The 18,418-nt window shown below is 53.8% G+C and overlaps 1 protein-coding gene across 9 annotated transcripts in view; it reads right to left on the reverse strand.

The window, feature by feature from the left end:
- Positions 1 to 18,418, reverse strand: part of BAIAP2 (BAR/IMD domain containing adaptor protein 2) — a 48,950-nt gene that overhangs the window by 24,030 nt on the left and 6,502 nt on the right. For all 9 annotated transcript variants that reach the window (XM_049812036.1, XM_049812035.1, XM_049812039.1 and 6 more), the window contains exons 2-6: positions 14,867 to 14,942; positions 12,726 to 12,812; positions 1,111 to 1,172; positions 706 to 777; positions 217 to 354 (exon numbers count right to left, since the gene is read on the reverse strand). In XM_049812036.1, the coding sequence (XP_049667993.1) occupies positions 217 to 354; positions 706 to 777; positions 1,111 to 1,172; positions 12,726 to 12,812; positions 14,867 to 14,942 (435 nt within the window). The remainder of the gene's footprint in view (positions 1 to 216; positions 355 to 705; positions 778 to 1,110; positions 1,173 to 12,725; positions 12,813 to 14,866; positions 14,943 to 18,418) is intronic.

Below are 18,418 nucleotides of genomic sequence, written 5' to 3' on the forward strand. Positions count from 1 at the left end.
CCGGGGTGGCCATGAGACCAACCCGCTCCCATCACAGGCTGCCGCCCCCTCCCTATCCACACTTCCCACACCCCACCACGCTCCCGTTCCTCTAAAGAAAACAGCAAGCCTTTATCAAAAGGCTTGCAAGAGCCGGGCCACCTCTAGCACGTGGAACCAAGCATCCGCTGCCCGGCACGGGATGCTCGTCCCCCCGCGCTGCGCCCGGGGTCCTACCTGCAGCTCCTTGTCAGAGTATTTCTGGGGGTTTTTGCTGCCTTGGCTCTTCTTCCGAAGTTTCTTCAGCTCTGCCTGGCACTTGTCGAGTGAGTCCCCCTTGCTCCTTTGCTCCGTCTGGTATTTTTTCAGCGCAGCCTGGATGCGACAGGAGAAAGCTCTGAGCAGCCAAAGCCGAATCCCTGCCTCGGCCGCAGCCCCTGCTGTCGAGGGGTGGCAGAAGCAAGCAAACCCCCCCGGCCTTTGGGAGAAGCAGGTTCCCCACGGCCTGGAGAGCAAACAGGGGCTGCAATAGTCTGACATTGGGGAAAAAATGCTGTTCTGCACGTGGGGATGCGTGTGATGGTCGGGGACCCATCTGCAACCAGGGGCACGAGCAGTGTCTGGGCACAACCGTGCCCAAGTGGGGAGCCGGGCAGCAGGAATGGGAAACGCGGAGATGCCCGAGCCAATGTTCGTGCTGCCGGACTACACGAGTCCGTAACTCACACTCAGGTACCGGGAGTCCAGCTCCACCTTCTGCTCCAGCTGCGTCAGGAGCTCGTTGTGGAAGGACTTGAGCTGCAGGCAGAAAGAAAAAACATGGTTCCCTGGTGAGGGCTGGCAAACCCTGCCCCGGGAGCACTGGATGGAACTGGGGAGCACTGGGGCAGGCAGGGGAGGGGGTCTGTACAGAGCGGAGGCTGACAGCAGCAAGGGACAGACAGACGCTCAGAAGAGGACCCAGCAGAAGCGGATGCCCAAGGAGACCAGACCCTTTGCAGCTCAGCAAATCCACTTCAGAGGGGCTGGTGTCACCCAGACAAGACACGAAAAACCATTTTGCTCGGCTGCAACATCAGCAGAGCCCGTGGCCAGGCAGAGAGCCCAGCATGCTCGGGCTGGGGCACTCACCATCTCCTCCAGCTGGTTCTGGATCTGCCTGTGGACTTCTGCCATCTGGAAGAGCACGTCTCCTGCAAAGACAAGACATGGGGAGGGGGCTTGAGGCACCGAGCTTGGGGGGGGACACCCCATGGCTGGGGCAGGTGGCACCCCACCAGCAGGGAGGGGTCTGCAGCCAGACCCATGGGTGGTCCTGGAGTATCCCTGGTGCCCATCTTCGGGGAGCTGTAGGCGAGCAGATCTTCCTCCGAGACACTTGGACAAACACGCACGCCTTGTGTAGCATGAAGGGAAACAAGGACAAGCAGCAGCGGGACCCCAGCACCCAGGGGCAGCCCTGCCCGCAACCCACTCTGCCGTCGGCCACCCCAGCCCTTAGCCTGGCCACAGGGATGGGACAAAGGAGCCAGAGACGATGGGACCAGGAAAGGCCCCTCATCTTGACCTGATTCACAGTCCAGATATTGAAGGGAGCAGGTGGAGATGAGAGACGCTGCACTAGTAACAGAGATGGGAATTTAAACAGCACAGTTACAGCCAGGAGCTTCACCCAGTGCTCTCCCAGCTGTGTGTACAGCCCAAAGCCAAGCACAGGGCGCTTGCATCCCTCGCCCCTAGCAGTGGGGCAGTGGAAAGACACAGCCCTGGGACTCAGTCCAGAACACGCAGCTGCAGACGGAGCTAAGCCCTAGGTCGGTATTTGCCTCAAAACCACTGGGCCAGTTCAACCTTGGCGATGGAGCCAGGCACGGGCAGCCCTGCCCTGGGCAGGCGAGCTGGGCAGCGAGGGCAGAGCCGTGGCACGCAGCCGCTGCAAACGCCGCAGGTCAGTCCCAAGAACAGCTGCCCACAGCCAAAGGATCCCAGCTCTGCATTTTCTCTTCCTTTAATTCTTCTTTTCAAACGCAGAATTCATCGAGCCACACACCCACGGTGCTTTTCCTGGGAGGAAGGGCAGTGTCCTGCCTCAGCAAAAGCCCCAGCGTGGCTGGAGCCAGACACACACGTGGGAGCTGCAGGAGCGTCTTCTAGGAGAGGAGCCAGCGTTACCGCTCGACTAAAAGCATCGTCTCTGGACCGGAGCAAGCTTTCAGGGAGAGCCGAGCTCTGTCAGCTATTTATAAGGGCTGAGTTAAGAAGCTCTTACTTCCAGCATGGTGGGTCACAGCTTCCCAGGAGGCTTTCAGCCTACATGGAACTGTTCGTAAACTGAAAGCCATGAGCCGTGTGTCTCTGAGCTGCTCCTGTCTCAGGACTCAGCCCTGGCAGGTCGCACGGCCAGTGGTGGCTGGGAGCCCCCCTGAAAACCCACAAGGGCTCTCCAAAGGGGAGCAGCATCCCTCATCCCATCCCAGAAAAAGCAGAGCAGTGCCTGGGGTAACTCAAAGCCCCAAATGTACAGCCCATAAAAACATACCTGGAGTTTTAAGTGACAAAACAGCAACTCCAGGGATGGGAAATGCAATGGGAAGGGGAGACCAGCCCTGGAGCCCCAGGACAACGTCTGGGAGGAGATGGTGCAATGCTCCCAGGGCTGCCCAAGGTGGAGGTGGTGGCTCCTGGCAAGGATGAACCTGGGAACCCACCGGGGATCTGGGGGTGAGCAGCCACAGCACTAATCCCACCCGGTGGTGGGTCCCCCTTCCCCGGCGTGCCTGGCCCCCCCAGCAGCCAAGGCATGCACAGCCCTGGTTTGCTTCTACAAGGGGCTGCTCACTCCTGGCCTGCTCCAGCAAGAGCCCGGCCCTGGCAGCAAACGCTGTGGTTTTGGTGTATTTAGAGAGTGCAGGAAAACGCAAATCCTCCGTGGAGGACAGGTCCCTCCTGGGCTCCAGGACAACCGCATTCTCTGTACATGGAGCCAAACCTTAGCAACAGTGGGACTGGGATGAGCCCAACCAGCATCTCACCAGTACGAGGGAACCATTGGGACCCTCATTCAGCACAAAACCAGATGGCATACACTGGGCCAGCCGCAGCCCACCGCTCAGTCAGCCCAGCCCTGGCCCACCACGTGCCCGGGCACGCGGGCCGTATGCCAGCCAAGTGTCAACACGACCAGCCGATCGGGAACAACCTGGCCAAACAGTTCTTTGCTCTTGTGGCTGAAGCAATTTGTACTTTGCACGATACACCGTGTCTCAAAACCTTCTGCAAATATTAAAGTCTGATCCCTTTTTGTCCTTGGCAGGCACCAGCCCCCTCCGTCGCGGGTCGATCCGGTATCAGAACCGGCTGCGGCACCAGCCAGCACCAACTGGCACCAGGGACACCGTCCCTCCGTGCCCTCCGCTCAGCTCCTCAAGAGAGCAACGATGCACAAAGCATCCCGCAAAGCGAAGAGGTGACCAGATGGTGTGGCTGCAGCTCCGCTCCTTCACCGGGAGGAAACCGCGCGCCGAGATTTCCGCAGCCACCGCGGCCAGCTGTAACTTTTACGGCAGCTTCGCAAGGTGCTGAACAAAGCGGAGCAGCCCCCGGCGCTCACACCGAGCGGGCAGCCGGCCGTGGCAATTACGCACATCTGCGGTGAAGAGGTTCATGCATGAACAGGGAGGTCCGGGCGAGGGGTCACCACCACGAGACTGCCAGGAAATTGCTCTCCGGTTGGGCTGCGACAGCTCAATCATGGGAAGTGCACAAATTCCCACTGCAAGAAGGCAATGACGTAACGCCGTCGCTCGGCTGAGACTGCTTTTTTCAAGAGTATATCAATGCAAGGGTGGCTCGCTTATTATTTCCAAGGCTCGCGCCACCCCCTCTCCCTTTCGCTTCCCGTTTGGCTGGAGTGGAAACCCCAGCTGAGAAAGCTGATGCAGGGCTGGCCAAGGGCTTTCTGGCCACTGCTGCTGAGCTCCCAACCCACCCAAAGAGCAGGGACCAGGACGCTCCGAAATAATACACATATCCCCAAATCTAGCACTGGGTACACCCAGCCGCCTGCACTGGGACAACAGGGCTCTACACCCACCCACCACATTCCTCACCCAGGGAATGAACCTGTTCCCAGCAGCCGGGGAGGTGCATCTCTCAACAGATACACATCTTTTCGTTTAGACTTTCTCCTCCACCACCACCCCCTTGGCTCTTATCGCAGCGAGAGCACAGGGCGTTTCAGCCCCACATCAAAGCAACCAGCGGTGCGGAGCCCTTCCCACCCAGCACAGCATCCCTGTTGCAAGATGCTCCGTGTCCCAGCCCGGGCGAGAGGACATTGCCATTCCCACCCCCCCCCGGCAGCAGGCTACCCTGCCAGAGCTGGTTTTGCGGCACCTTTACCAGCGGTGCGGTGCGGCGCAGCCAGCACCAAGAGCGGCTCAAGTTGAGCAGGGTGCTGGAGCCGGCGCGGTGCAGGAAGGCGGCTGGATGCCTGCCCGGCGTTGGGCTGCGTGGAGGACCAAGAGCTTCCTCTGGAGCCTCTCTCAGGGCTGAGACAGCCCAACCGGCTCCGAAGGAATCTGCTCCAGCCTTCCCATGGCCGCCACCGTCGCTGGGCAGTGGCAGGATTTGAACTAAACCCCCTGAACAGCAGCTGCAGCGCTGTGTGAATTCATGTATAGCACCTCGGACACCCCGATACCTCCGCACCGCGAGCTGCTTCACCACCGCAAAAAGAGCTACAGACCTTGTTAGACATTAACTGACATTTTACCCTGAAACCGCGCAGGCTAACCCAGCGTGGCAGCAGGGAAGAAGTTAAACTGTGACTAAGAGATACCACAGTAGTTGGAAAGCCTAAATATTTCAAACCCTGGCTCAGAAGAGGATATGCGGCATTGTGCTGACGGTAGATACCGCAAGGCGTTAGCAGAACTCGGCGGCAGGGCCGGGACCACGGCACACGCCCCGGCAGCAGCACGGCTGCCCACGCCACGGGCATTTTGCATCACCTACCAGTGGTGTTTGTAAGTTAAACACGGTAATTACCGCTGCGCAGCAGGGCAGAGAACAGGGCAAGAGCTTGGGTCACAGTGTAAATTGTACACAGAGCACCAGCACCGTACTAGCCTTGCTGCCAAAACGCACATCCTATAGGTCAAGAAACCCAAGGTGAAGAGCCTCGCCTAAGCCCAGAGGCAAAAATAAAGATGGGGAAGGGTAGGACTGCAGAGCAAGGGCTTCACCTGCCCACGGCGGGCTCTCACACCTTTCTGCAGGCTGCAAAGCACAAACGGGCAAGGAGGAGTTGCTATTTACGTCGGTCTGACTCACAGTATCGTTCTGGGAGAACTATAGGGGCTATTGTGGGCCCTTCCCTACCACACCCAGCCAGGAACAGGCAAACAGGTTGTTCCACATCCCTCCCGTTGCTATCGGCACAGCGAGCCCCGCACAGGAGCCAGCTGCCCCTCCAGAAGGCAGAGCAGTAGGAACCCATCTCACAGGGTTTTGCTTTTGAGTTTTCAGAGCCGAAGGATTTTTTTCCACACACACCCCCCCCGCCTCGGGCTAGATACGAGTCATTTTTAATAAAAATACAAAACAATGCATGGGCGAAGGAGCCAAACTGCTCCAAGCCAGAACATGTTGGTGCTTGTGCAGGGCTGAAGCAGCCCAGCCTGTCCTGCAAGAGCAGCGGGAGCCGGTGGCCACCAGCTCCTGCTGCCGCTGGCATCAGCCCAGCAGCAAGAGATGCTTTGACAAGCAAACAGCACTGCACCCTTGCCAGCATCGCTCCTTGCTCCTGTGACACAGAGGACGCAGCACTGTTGGCATCGCTCACCATCAAGATCACTTGCTCTGGAGATTCAGATTGCAAATAAAGAGTGTGAAAGGATGGAACGGGGAGTCCAGGGGCTCAGCTCCTCCACTATTTGACATTGTGCTGAGCTTCTCCCTGTTGCTTTTTGTTAAGGGAGACCAGGAAAGGCAATTGTGCTGTCAAGGGAAGTAACCAAGCTGGCAGAAAAGGAGTATTAGCTTGTTAATGAAAAAAAGCAACAGACAGTAACAGGGCAAATTGTTTGAGCTCCTGAAGCCTAAGAGGGGGAAAAAAAATAAATCTGCTTTTCAATGGCTGGTTAAATGCTGTCAGCCGAATCCTTTGATGCCAAGCAAGCATTTGAACCCAGGGAGGGGATGTGCCGGTGCCAGCACATTCCCAGGGCAGGCGGAGATGCGAAAGCACAGGGTGCCTGGAGGAGAGGGGGCCAGGAGGTCCCCGCACCAGGCACTGCTCCGACACAGGCACCCATTTCACTCCTCGCAGACTCCGCTGAGCAAAAGTACCTGCTGGACAGGAGAGCTCCATTGGTTTGGGTTTTTTTTTTGGAGGCGGGGAGCGGGGTAGAGAGCATCAGCCTTGTGCACATTATTAACAAAGCATTGCTTCAGGGTGAAATCCTGCCCCCCGCCCCCCCCGCACTTGGCAGAGCGGGGCTCTCAGCCCAGCAGTTACCAGTTCCCCTTTCAGCGCTGCATGCCACCCAGTTTCACACCTTCTGGTTTCCACCAGCAGCGAGCAGTGGCCGTCCCCCCCCCCCCCAGCTCCTGCGGTCACAGCCCAACCCTGCTGCCGCACGGCTGCCTCCCCCCATCCCGTAAACACAGCCTGGCACTAACTCTGCTTGCGCATCATGTCATGTGCTGAAGATCTGATCGAGCCAGATTTAAGGCAGAAGTGTGCTGCTGAAAACTTCTGCAATCTTTTTTTTCTCTTCCCTCACATTAATGTCTCTTGATCCAAGTTCAAAGACACAGCACAAGCCACAGACAAGCCCTCAAGCCAGAGAGAAGCGCTTTGCAGCCCAACACCTCATCCAGACAAGAAGGCTCTGACTTAATCAGCGCTGACATTCGATTGCAAGACAACTTGGGGGAAGATCCGTGTGTGTGCAGTGGGAAGGATACGAGTGTGGGGAAACAATCGGCTTCTGCACACTGACTCATCTATTTCCTCTTCAAAAGGGTTTCACTTATCACAGCCCCAAAGGATGGTACCGATTTGTTGATGTTATATTAGCGACTCATCAGCATTATAATGATCAGCTCTGTTTGCAGCTTCTGCTTCAACCCAGCTTGGCAAAGCTTAAGACAGTTTTTTATTTATTTATCGAGAGACTAGGTAAAGAGAAAAGCAAAAGCTTCCCAAGGCACCCTGACTCAGGCAAGTTCAATGACACGCTTCTAGTAATTGGCTCCCTCAGGCTGAGCAGTTGCCATCGACACTTTTTACCAGAGACAGATTAGGGACCTGGGTGACCTGTGATGCCCCACGCTTCCCAACAGCCACTCCCAGATGTGAACCGATCATGTACCTGTATCATGATGTACAGACCAGCGAGTCCCTAGCGCCCAACTGCTCTGGCAGCAGCTATATTGGTGGCACAGGATCAATTAGCACAGGAGAACACGACTGCACAGACCTCACATTCACCAGCCCAGAACCACCCGGCTCGGACCCGCACAAACAGATCCGTCCTGCAAGCCAGTGGTCCCAGGAGGGGAAGCAAACACCTCCAGGACCCAGGGCTGGCCACAAAACAAGCTGCACCCCCTCCTAAAATCTGCCAAGCTCAGGGCATCGCCGATGGATGGCAGAAACCAGCCCACGGACACACTCGCGTAGACCCTCCATCCCTCCCGAAAGGATGGAGCATCCCTGCGGGAGCTCATCCCAGGCTCAGTGCCCGCAGCAGGTAGGCATCCCTGGAAGATGTCGCTGCTGAAGGTGAAACCCAAACGTTACACACAGCTGCTACGCGTTAGAAACTCCAGCCAGGCAACATGCTCTTCGCAGATGCTCATTTAACAACCCTCCACCATTACTTACCCAAACACAGGTTGGTGAGAACAAGCCTACTGCTATGGCAGTCTGCCTTCCATCAGATGATTTGAAGCCAGTGAAAAGGCAATGCAGGCAGCAGAAGAGTCCCTTTCTGAGGCAGGCAGCAGTTTTTAAGAGGTCTTTCTTGTGTTTCTGCACCCTTACCAAGCCCATTCCTACCAGTTCCTTCCCCAAGTGATCTACACAGCTTGGAAGCCAAATCCTGAATTTCTGAAACAGTTTCTCCAGCAAATTAGGCTTTTTTACAGAATCGCAGGTGGAAATGCAGGTCCAGAGCACCCATTCTTCCACCAGCGCAAAGTTGCTACCCACAAGCCATTAAGTACATCGCCAAGTCCAATTTTAAAAGGATCGAGCAACAAGATTACTGCTGCTCTCCCACCCAGGAGCTCACTGCAGGGACACCAAGTCACCCATCACAGGCAAATACTTTCGTCAGTTCAGCTTTGGTTTTTTTCTGGGCACTGCTCTGGCAGGTCCCCAGCAGACATCGGGCACCACGGCCACCACCAGCTCCGCTGGTCCCCGCTCACACGCTGAACGCTGCGCCGACCCTTGACATTCACGGTATCTATATCTGCATCTCCGCTGCTGCAGGAAGCATCTACCCAAAACAACTGCAAATCCAATTAACAGACTAACACATCTCCCCAGAGGATTCAGTGCAGCACAAAGCCTCTGAACTACGCCACTGCGAGCCGGGCCAGGAGCTTCCCTGAGGAGCTGCAGGGAAGACCAAGAGGCTGAACTTGCCAGGGCAGCCATGGGCATCCCACCAGGCTGGTCTGCTCCTCACCAGGAGCTGCCACCTCGGCTGTCCCACCAGGGCACAAGCTGGTGGCACCCTGGCTCCACGGCAACGTCACGGACAGGACCAGGCTCTGCGTCCAGCTCCGACGGCAGAACCCCTTCTCGGTGCACAGCATGCCCGGTGGAGATGGCTCAACCCCGCATCCCTCTGTGATGCTCATCAGTGGTTTAAAAGTTGTACGGAGATGGTTTAAAATTCTTCAAGCCCAGCATCCTCCACTGACACCAAACAGCTCCACAGCAAACGACTGGACCACGACGGTGCTACTGGTCCTGATTTAATCGTGCAAATTGTCTGTCAGAAAGCCATTACCTACCAGAGGCTCGTTTCAGCTCAACAGTGATCAACTAATTACTGCACGTCTTGCCCTTTCATAGCACCGTGCTTCAGCCAGAGCAGCTTTCACTAAATCAAGAGGACCTTTGACAAAACCAACCGCTAAGCAAAATCCACCTCCAGCACCAGAGGAGTTTCCTGCAGGTGCCGTTCAGCCCCAGCATCCCGGCACATTCCCAGCCTGGTGGGAACTGCTTCTGGCTCCGCTCACCGGGCAAGTACTTCCCTCGGGAAGAAAAATCCCCTTCCCATGACTTTGGCATGGCCTAGTTTTCAAGGGGGACAAAAGAAACAACATTTTGAGTCGCATCCAAGGGACCTAAGCAGGAGCCGGACAAGGGCCAAAGTCACCCGAGCACTTGCACGTGTGAGACTGGAGCTCCTCAGAAGTGTCTACAAAGCGTTCCCAGATCAAGCCTGGAACAAACCTTCACTGAGCAGACACGCAATGTTCATGCTCTTCACACCAGCTTCTCAGCTTCCCAAAAGCCATGGCAGCAACCACCGAAGATGTGAAAAATAGCATCAGGAACCCCTCTCAAAGAGGAACTGTGGGGATGGGTCTAATCCTCCAAGTGCCTGAAACTGGGCAGCAGCCCAGAGAGCAGAGCAGGGAGGGGAGAAGCTTTCCTGCCACCCCTCCAGCTCCCGGGAATGCCACGGCAATGGGGTTCAGAGGTACACCCCTGCCAGACACTTGCACCTGAAAACTCAAGCCACAGAGCCGATTACAGCTCAAGTACTTTATTACCACTAAGTTTTCCATTACCACACGGGATTATCCTGTCTACACACAATTGCTAAAATCTGATGGAGAATTTACAAAAAAATGTCAAGTGCTAAGCAGCTGGTGAGCAGAGACCTAAGCTTGGGGGTAGCATTATTAGGTTGCTAACTCTTTTCAGCAAGACAAACATGCAGCATCACTACTATCACAGGGACGTGTTTTTAAACAAGCCAGCACCGAGCAGAATGGACCACTCTGGCTTGCTGCACCAGACAGCCGGCATGGCTGCACACAGCCGGGGACCGGCCACTGACGGGCAGTTTTCCAGTGTCCAACTTAAAGAGCAGCTCCTTGGAGTCACAAGTACTATCAGAGAGATGACAACAGCAAAACTCGGCCAGTTTTGAGCACTGACTGACAGAGCCGCAGCAGCTCTCCCGGCACAGGGCAGCCTCTGAGCGTTCACCCAGCTCCCCGGGGTGCTGCAAACCTGCCCGGAGCTCCCGGTCCCCATCCACGCTGTGTCACCCGGGGGGGTGCAGAGCCCCTGCAGCCACCCCAGCATCACTGCAGCACAGGCAGGAGAGCTAGGGAAAAAGATGTGGCTGCCTTCGTCGCCTTTTAGACACAGGATGTGTGTATTATGGTTTTTTTGACACCTCCTGTCCCAGAAATAGCATCAGAAAAGTATCCACATTCAGAAAAGAAAGGGTTAAGGAGGGGTAAAAAAATAATAATCTCGGATTCTTTTCCATGGAGGCTGGAAACAGATGGAAGCTCAGCCCCAACCAGAACATCCCAGAGTCCTGCCTGACCTCTTGGAGCAGCTTTCCCTGTGCTGTTGGCCATGGAGCAAACCACCCGCACAGGGAGGGAGCAGCAGGAGCACAACATTAATGCAAGCGGCAGTTATGAACATCCCCATTTGCTGCAGCTTCTAGTAAGGAATGAAATAACCCAGACCCCAGAGCTCCTTTCCGGCACTATCAGTAATCACAGCACAAGAACCGATAAGGTAAAGGTGTTCCCAGGAAAAGCCGTACCTTTGGTGAGCACAGCCCCGATCTAAAAGATTTTTCAGCCCCTGTTTATACATCCCGCTGGGAGGGGGTTGTGTCCCCAGCTGTTATCAGCTCCAGTAAACAGCAGCCAGAAATTTTATCTTAACTTTCTTCTGCATGGAGCAGCTGCCACAATAAATATCAGCAAGATCAACAAAGCAAGAGGTCCGAGGAGCAGCTGCTCGTCACAGCTCTGGGCTGAGCAGGAGCTGCCAGGATCCTCCCTCAGATGCACTCACACCAAGAGCAGAAGGCACAGTAATTCAGAAAGATTTTAAACCGACCCCAAAAAACTCAAGCCACACACCAAGTGCCTATCGGGAGCCCACGGGAGGGCACTAAGGATGCTTGCTGTCAAACCGCTGTCCTTAGGCGAGGAAGCAGGACCACCAGAAGACACCAAAGCCAGGTTTTAAGTGTGAGCAAAGCCTGGAGCTGCTCAGAAGGGGAGGCAGGGTTTGTGATCCCCAGGCTCCTGCCCTTGCCCGGCTGAGCTGCCTCTGATAAAGCTTTCCCAAGCTTTGACTCCCAGGAGGACAGAGCTGCTTCGTCTTTCACCCCCAAAGAGGCAGTAGAGAAAGCCCTCGGACAGTAAGGTCTGCACAGCCCTTACAATCTCAGTCGCTGCATGCATCACGCACAAGGCTCTTGTTTTATTTATTAAACAGAAACAGACTGCTAGAGGCAGCTTTAATCCAAGCGATAGAATCGGTTTCCATAGACACTTACTGCTTCCCCATCAGAATTCAGGCGCAGGCAGCGAGCTGTGCGCGGCCGAGCTGGAGCAGCCCGTGGCTGGGGGTAAGCAGTGTCTGACAGCGAGCACAAGCAGCCTGGCCCCTCCGAGGGGCTGTTCACCGATTGCTTCCTCCGTCTTTAGAGTCATTTCAGCTCAACCTCTTCCGTTAATTGACTGCCTCAGAGATCACATTAATGAGTACAGTTTGCCATCTCCTAGCACGGCGACCTGGTGAGCCAGACCTGCAGGAGGGACTGGGAGGAGGAGGAGGAGTTGTTCACCTGGGACGGTGAAGGCAACGAGACCAAAACCCATCTCAGCCCCACCAGAGCCTTAACAAGAGGCTGCAGGAGCCCTGGGGGGAGCTGGGAGAGGAGCCACCTCCAACCATGTCTGCGCAGCGAGACAGCAGCAAGGAGGGGGCAGCTCAGAGGGAGAGCACAGGAGCCATGTCCAAGCGATGGGAAGACTGGAAAAGCAGCTCCCAAATGACTTACTGGAGGAGCAAGCGTAAGAAAGGGAAAGGAGGCACTGAGCATCACAGCTCGTGACGCCTGTCGCAACTGTAATCGACTGAGCAAATACAAGTCCCCAGCTGCGCTGCACTGGGAAGCTGCAGACAGCGTGCAGCAGATCTTGCAACAGCTCTGCCACACTCAGCAGGGCTTAGGGCATAAACACAGCCCTCACCGCGCACAGCCCGAGCGCTGGGAGACTTCTACCAGGAGAAACACCGCTTCAGTACAGCTGACCTGCCCATTCCCCAAACCGCTGCCTCTCCCCTGCGTCGTCCCCTTCTCCTTCGGGGGACGAAGGCAGGCAGCGCTGCCTCAGCTCCCAGACCAGAAGCCGGTGCTTTTGTCTCCTTTGCAAAGGAAAACGAAAATGCCAGCAAAGCTGCTCTCTGCAAACACTTCCTCTTTGCAAACACCACAAGCTGACAGTGCCCCAAAATCCTGACGCTAAGAATAGCAGGCTTTTTTTTTTTTTTTTTTTAAGCTACACTAACAGTAAATACAGAGACACTTTCACCATTCACATGAGGCAGGATCAGCTCCACACTGAGCTTGTTATCCCCATCGACAGCAAAAACCTGGTTTCATTCCTGTGCTTAGAGCCTGCTCCGGCCTGCGACTCCATTTAGCAGTAAATAGGCAACTTACCCAATTCTTTAGATCCTTGGCTTTCGCTGGCCAACTCTCCCATCTTAACCAGAGCATCAAAGTATCCTTTTGCTGCATATGTCATACCTAAAAGCATCAAAAAACACAGGTTATATTCTCTTTAATGGCTATTATAACTTCTGTGGCACTGAATAGATGCTAGACACTAAAATAGACATTACTTCAAAGGGCTTAACCCCACGGGGAGGGACTAGAGAACAGACAGAAGAAAAATGAGTGAAGAAAGAAGAAGGATTGAGCAGCAAGATCACAGAGCTATTTAGGAGGGGGGAAAAAAAAAGGTATGTGCAGGACCTAGGTGGTTTTCATTCCAGTTTAACCATCAGCCTGCTTAATGCTGCTCAGAAAAATCACTGTGGAATAATTGAATATCACAGACTTTCATTATAGTTCAGTCTTGTTTGTTGACATTCCAGCTACACACTCCACTTTAATCAGATAAGCAGGGGGTTTCCTCTAATCACGAGAACATGTTGTACAGCTTTAGCTCAACACCGTCAAATTATGTGCTGAAACCTCTTCCAGCATGATTTACTGATTAAGACACTTCCTTCAGATGCCCCCACAAGCTCAGAGATGCAAAGTAAAGGATGACCAAAGACAATTTCAAAAATTACAGGAAGATCTTTGCCTTCAAAGCTTATTCACAACAGGGATGCAAGAAGAATAGAAAACAAGCGATCATACTGGTTATCCACAAAACACTGCAGTTACAGTGTGCTCAACTTAAGTGTGATAAAATAGCACATTATAAAAGGACTCCACCACCCGGGTAATTACAAGCTGTATTATCAGTATAACATTTCAGAAGAACAAATAAAAAAACCCCACAGTCCCAAGTGCAACCTCCTCCTCCCCATCAGACCCTGCCTCTCCTCCCTTCCCTGGTGCCTGCACCTGGCTGGAGACCCAGCAGGGAAAGAGCAGGCAGAAGCACACCCAAATCATGAACCCCTGCATCGTTAGCATCATTAGGAATAGCTGGGAAATGCTGCTGCTTGTAAGGGTGTAGTAACTGCCCCGTCCCTGGGGATCAGAGTCCACAGCCCCTGTGCAGTGGACCAGGATGGACAGGCACTGCCTACGTTATGGCCAGTTGATCCATTAAAACCTAATTAAAAACAAGGCTGAGAACTGGCAAGAGAGCAGCACGCAGGGGAGCACCTGCACCTGAGAACGGTAGGAGGTCTGCATCTTAAAAGATCCTTCACTGAAAAGTCCAGGAACCTCATTTGACTTGTGGGAAATAAAATTTGCTCCAGGCACAAAGCAAGAAGGCAGAGATCCTTCCCAAAGGTCATATTTCAAACACTGGTGTTTAAGAACATGAGACACCAAAGTTTTGGGGTTTTTTTGCACTGCTTTAAGATTTTGACAGCCTCTTCCCTTACAGGCATTTTCACTGAACCAATTAAAAAAATAAAATCCAAGAGACATGTGCAGTGCAGCTCTGAAACGAGCAGAGCCCTCCCCAAAAGAAAGCAGCTGCCTCTGGGGTGAACAGAGCCTACCTTAAACCTCCTTAAAACTGAGCCGAGAAGGTCCCAGGCAGTATGCAAAGTCATTTTAAGTCAAATTAGTCCATCTTTTGGTTTTCAACAATTGGTATTTGACTTTTGATCATTTAAATCTACACGTCCCTAACGGCTCCCAACAGGACCCAGTATTTCCAATCAAGAGTTGCCACCAATATTTTTAGGTTTTTTCCTTCTCTCCCAATGCATTCTTCTGGGCAATTTGAACATTTTAATAACACAGCTTTAAACAGAGCTTAAAATCTTAATTCTAAATATTTTAAAGTAACATTTAAAGACAAACTGGTTGATGTATTTGTCATCCAGTTGCCACCCAACATTTTAACACTCAAACCCTTTCCACATCTGTGGCCCCGCAGCACGCGTGTGCCTTGCACATCCTAACGACATGAGCTTTGCATTGAGGTCCAAGAACCACCTCCCCAGTTTTCACTCCCCTTGGGAACAAAGAGCATCCCAAGCTGGTTTTCCAGCTTTCCTCCTTTCCAAGGCCATGCTGGCCAGACGGACCCAGCTGGACCCTCACCAGCCTTCCAGCCCCCAGCGTTTCAGCAATAAACACATCAGCAACGTGGTTTCACTTACTTGCTAAGGCTTTTTCATAGGTCTTCCCCATAGAAATGAAATTCCTGAGGCTGGGATTGAACTGTTCCATGATCGTCTAAAGGAAAGAGAAGAACATCATCAGGGGTTAGCAGAGATGATCGGGAGCTGGACAGAGCAGCTCCGTGCTCCCCTGAGGCAGCCACGCTGAACTTGATGCTCATCAATGCAATAACAGAACAAAAAGTCCTCTCGCACTGCTCACAGCAGCTCAACCCAAGCTTCCCGACATCTGCAAGAGGATGCCGGGTTTTGACCGAGAAGCCCACGTCTTGCGAACAATGCTCCAAAGCAATGGCCCTATTGGTCTGGAAGGGCAAATATTCTTCTCATTTGGGGTAAAGTCAAAAGTACAGGATCAGGGCAGGGCAGAAGTAGCTCAATGCTAAACCAAACACTATGATAAGAGCTGTTGAACATAGCCAGGACGTCAGCCGAACGCAACACCCCGTGCTGCCGCTTCAAGCCGTGCCTCCTCCAGCCCTCTGCGAGAAAGGTTGGGAGGTACCTTCACCTCTCACCAAGGACAACCGCTCCAAAGGGCTCTTCCCCACGCCAGTTCCAGCAAGAGTCGTTGGCACTGCCCTGACACCAGGTGAGAGCAGAGCCTGGATGCAGCGATGGGGGGAAGATGCCCCAGATATCCTCCCTTCATCCCACAGCTTTATTGAGGAAGACCAAGCTTGGGTTTTGAACGCCACGAGGCAGAGGGTCAAAACCAAGCCAGCATGAGATGCCTTGGGTAGGTCCTTCACCATAAGAGATAAATGAATGTCCCAAACCAGCAAGTGATCAGGTATGGCAAATATAACCATAAGTGGCCGTTTGACACAGCAGGCAATGGCCCTCAGACCAACCATGAAGTTGACCTGAGTTCTGGGAGATGATCGCTGGTGATGGCCCACTCCTGGGGTGGGCTCAGAGAGCAACATCAGCTTGGTCTATCATGGACAAGCAGAAATGGCTGAAGAGAGGTATCTGAAATAACCACCAAGGAGCTGAAGACAGAACAAAGGCACCACCGTCCCCACCGAGCTGGGGCCAGCCACAGCTGATGCCACGTGCAAGGAATTACACCTCAGTCTCAAAGCACTTGGTGTCACTTTCCACCTGCCTCTAAATGCATAAATTAGGGTGTCGGTGAACACCAGAAGCGCTGTCTGACAGCTTTTCCTCCCTCGCTTTAAGGTCCTTATTTAAACATGGAGGGGGAAGGAATAATCGGATCACAAAGAAGAACGGCTCTTTGTACGTTTGGCACAGCAGCTATTGACCCTCCCCTGCCAGAGCTATTCAATCCCCGCCGCCGATAGCATCTCTAAAACCAGACACCGATTCCCAGCCGAGCTCTGGAAGAGACAACAAAATCTCCATTCTCTCCCTGCAAATCCGACCTCCGGACCAAGCCTGGATGCAGTGGAGCAGCCCTGAAGCAGTCCCAAGCCCCTGCCCCACCTCGGGGACAGCCCCTCGCCCTGTCCCAACAGCCTCCCGCCAAGGGTACCGCTGCAAAATTAAGTTTAATGCCTAAACGTCCCTGCACACCCCAAGCAGGGATGCACGGGCATCCCCCCCGGGGAGGCGAGGGCTCTGCACCCCCCCACACCGCGCTGCTGGCAGCGTCCCATCCCAGGAAGGGGAGGGAAGACGACAGACAGACACTTATGGCAAATAAGCTGATTAAGCATCTGTCACCTCATCTGAAGCTGGCCAAACGCTATAAAGCTCATTTTCTGCCTGAGGCATTTTTATCCCGAGTTCCTGCTGCCTGGCCTTTGGAGAGTGTGACAGTTTAATTTTCTTCCTCGGGTGCACGTGTACAAGGCTCAGCCAGCGCCTTCCCCCAGCTCAAACCAGCCATTTTCTAATGTCAGTGAGCAGGAACCTGCGTGGGACACCAGCTCGGAGGCCAGAGTCGAGCAGGCTATCCGGGGGGAGCATCACCCAGGTGCCGGTATTTGTTGGCAGGAGAAATCCTTGTAATCCTCCAAGGAGCGCAGAGCAGCAGCCCCGCTCCGGGCTGGAGCAGCGGGTTGGTGACGGCTGCTCCAAAGCTGGAGCACCAACCCAGCCCAAGCTGCGCTGCCCCAAAAGCCACCACCCCACCGCCCCGGCAGCTCTCGGTGCTTTTGGGTCCATCGCACAGCACCACACGCGGCCCTGCAAAGGACTGAAAATGACTGCGGAGAGCTGACAGGCAAGCACAAGGCTAACGAGAGTCTTCACTGCTAATTAAGGCTGCAGGTCAAGCTACACAGCAACAGAGCACACATGGAAGCTGCTTTGGGGCAGCACAGAGCAGTTTAGAGAACACGCTCGGCTTGAAAGGAGAAAATTAACCTGTAGCAACAAGCCACGTAGCGAGTTGTTTTCCCTAATTGTAGGAGACAATTGCACAGGAGTTAATTAACACTGATGAGGATTGCTCCATCCTTCCCACATCACGTTTAACCTCCATCAAAAAATCTACCTGTGTTATCCCACGAAGCAGCTGGAGGCACGGCATCGGTGCCCACAGTGGGGACCGGGACACGGACACGTCCCCGCCGCCGGCAGAGCCGTGGCTACAGCCTCCACCACGCTCGAGCTCAGCCTGTGCAGTCTGAGGCTGAGTAACATTTACACAGAAGAAATATTGGCAGAATTTCTGTGGGGAAGGGATTTTTAAACAGTTTGCTAGGTTAAGTGCAGTAAGTGTTTATGTATATGTCTGTATACATGTATATATAAATAAAATTATTTTTGCAGCAGTGCCTATGTAAACATATCTTCCTGAAGCATGAAGCTTAGTGAATAAATGATGGAACAGGATCCACAGACACAGAATCAGCCGCAGAGCAGCAGCACCGGCAACATCGGCAAGCACCGGCCGTCCCCACGGCACGGCACGCTGAGCATGGGTGGGCGCAGACAGCGGTGATGGAGAGCAGCCCCTGGGACGGCAGCAGCGTGCCTGAAGGCTTAAAGCAGCCAAGCTGCTCTCTTGATCTGCAGGTCTCGTGGGGATGGATGCAGTGGAACAGACTCAAGGAAATCCCCTTCCAAAATTCAGCTCATCTTCCCCAAACTGGAGGGAACCAAAGCATGGCTCAACTCCAACAGCTGCCAGCACCGCTGAGGGCAGGACCCCACTCGCCACCGAGCGACAACTGCCATTTTAAAGCAATAAATAAAAAGAAAAAGCCCCCAGAAAGGGTCCCACCGATCAGCTGAAGGAGAGGGGGAGGCGACTCTCTGCTGGCCAAATAAAGTTCATGAAACCTTAGGAGGAAGTTTGCTGAAAGTGAATGTTTTTAAAACATTGCCTGAAGACTCCAACAAAAACAGCCCGGCAGGATGAGGACACTGAAAAAGGCTCTTCTCTACAGAGATAAAAATAGAGTTTTTCAAGCCACCTTCTCACTCCCAGGGTGGGAAGAGAAGGTGACTCCAGAACTAACACACCTTCGCATCCCCCTCCAGGTGAGAAGCTGAAAAGCTACCAGCTGCTAAGGAGAAACACTGAAAACCAAACATATTTATGGCACTGAATAC

This window comes from Accipiter gentilis, chromosome 10 (genome assembly GCF_929443795.1).
Source record: "Accipiter gentilis chromosome 10, bAccGen1.1, whole genome shotgun sequence".
Lineage (NCBI taxonomy): Eukaryota > Metazoa > Chordata > Aves > Accipitriformes > Accipitridae > Astur > Astur gentilis.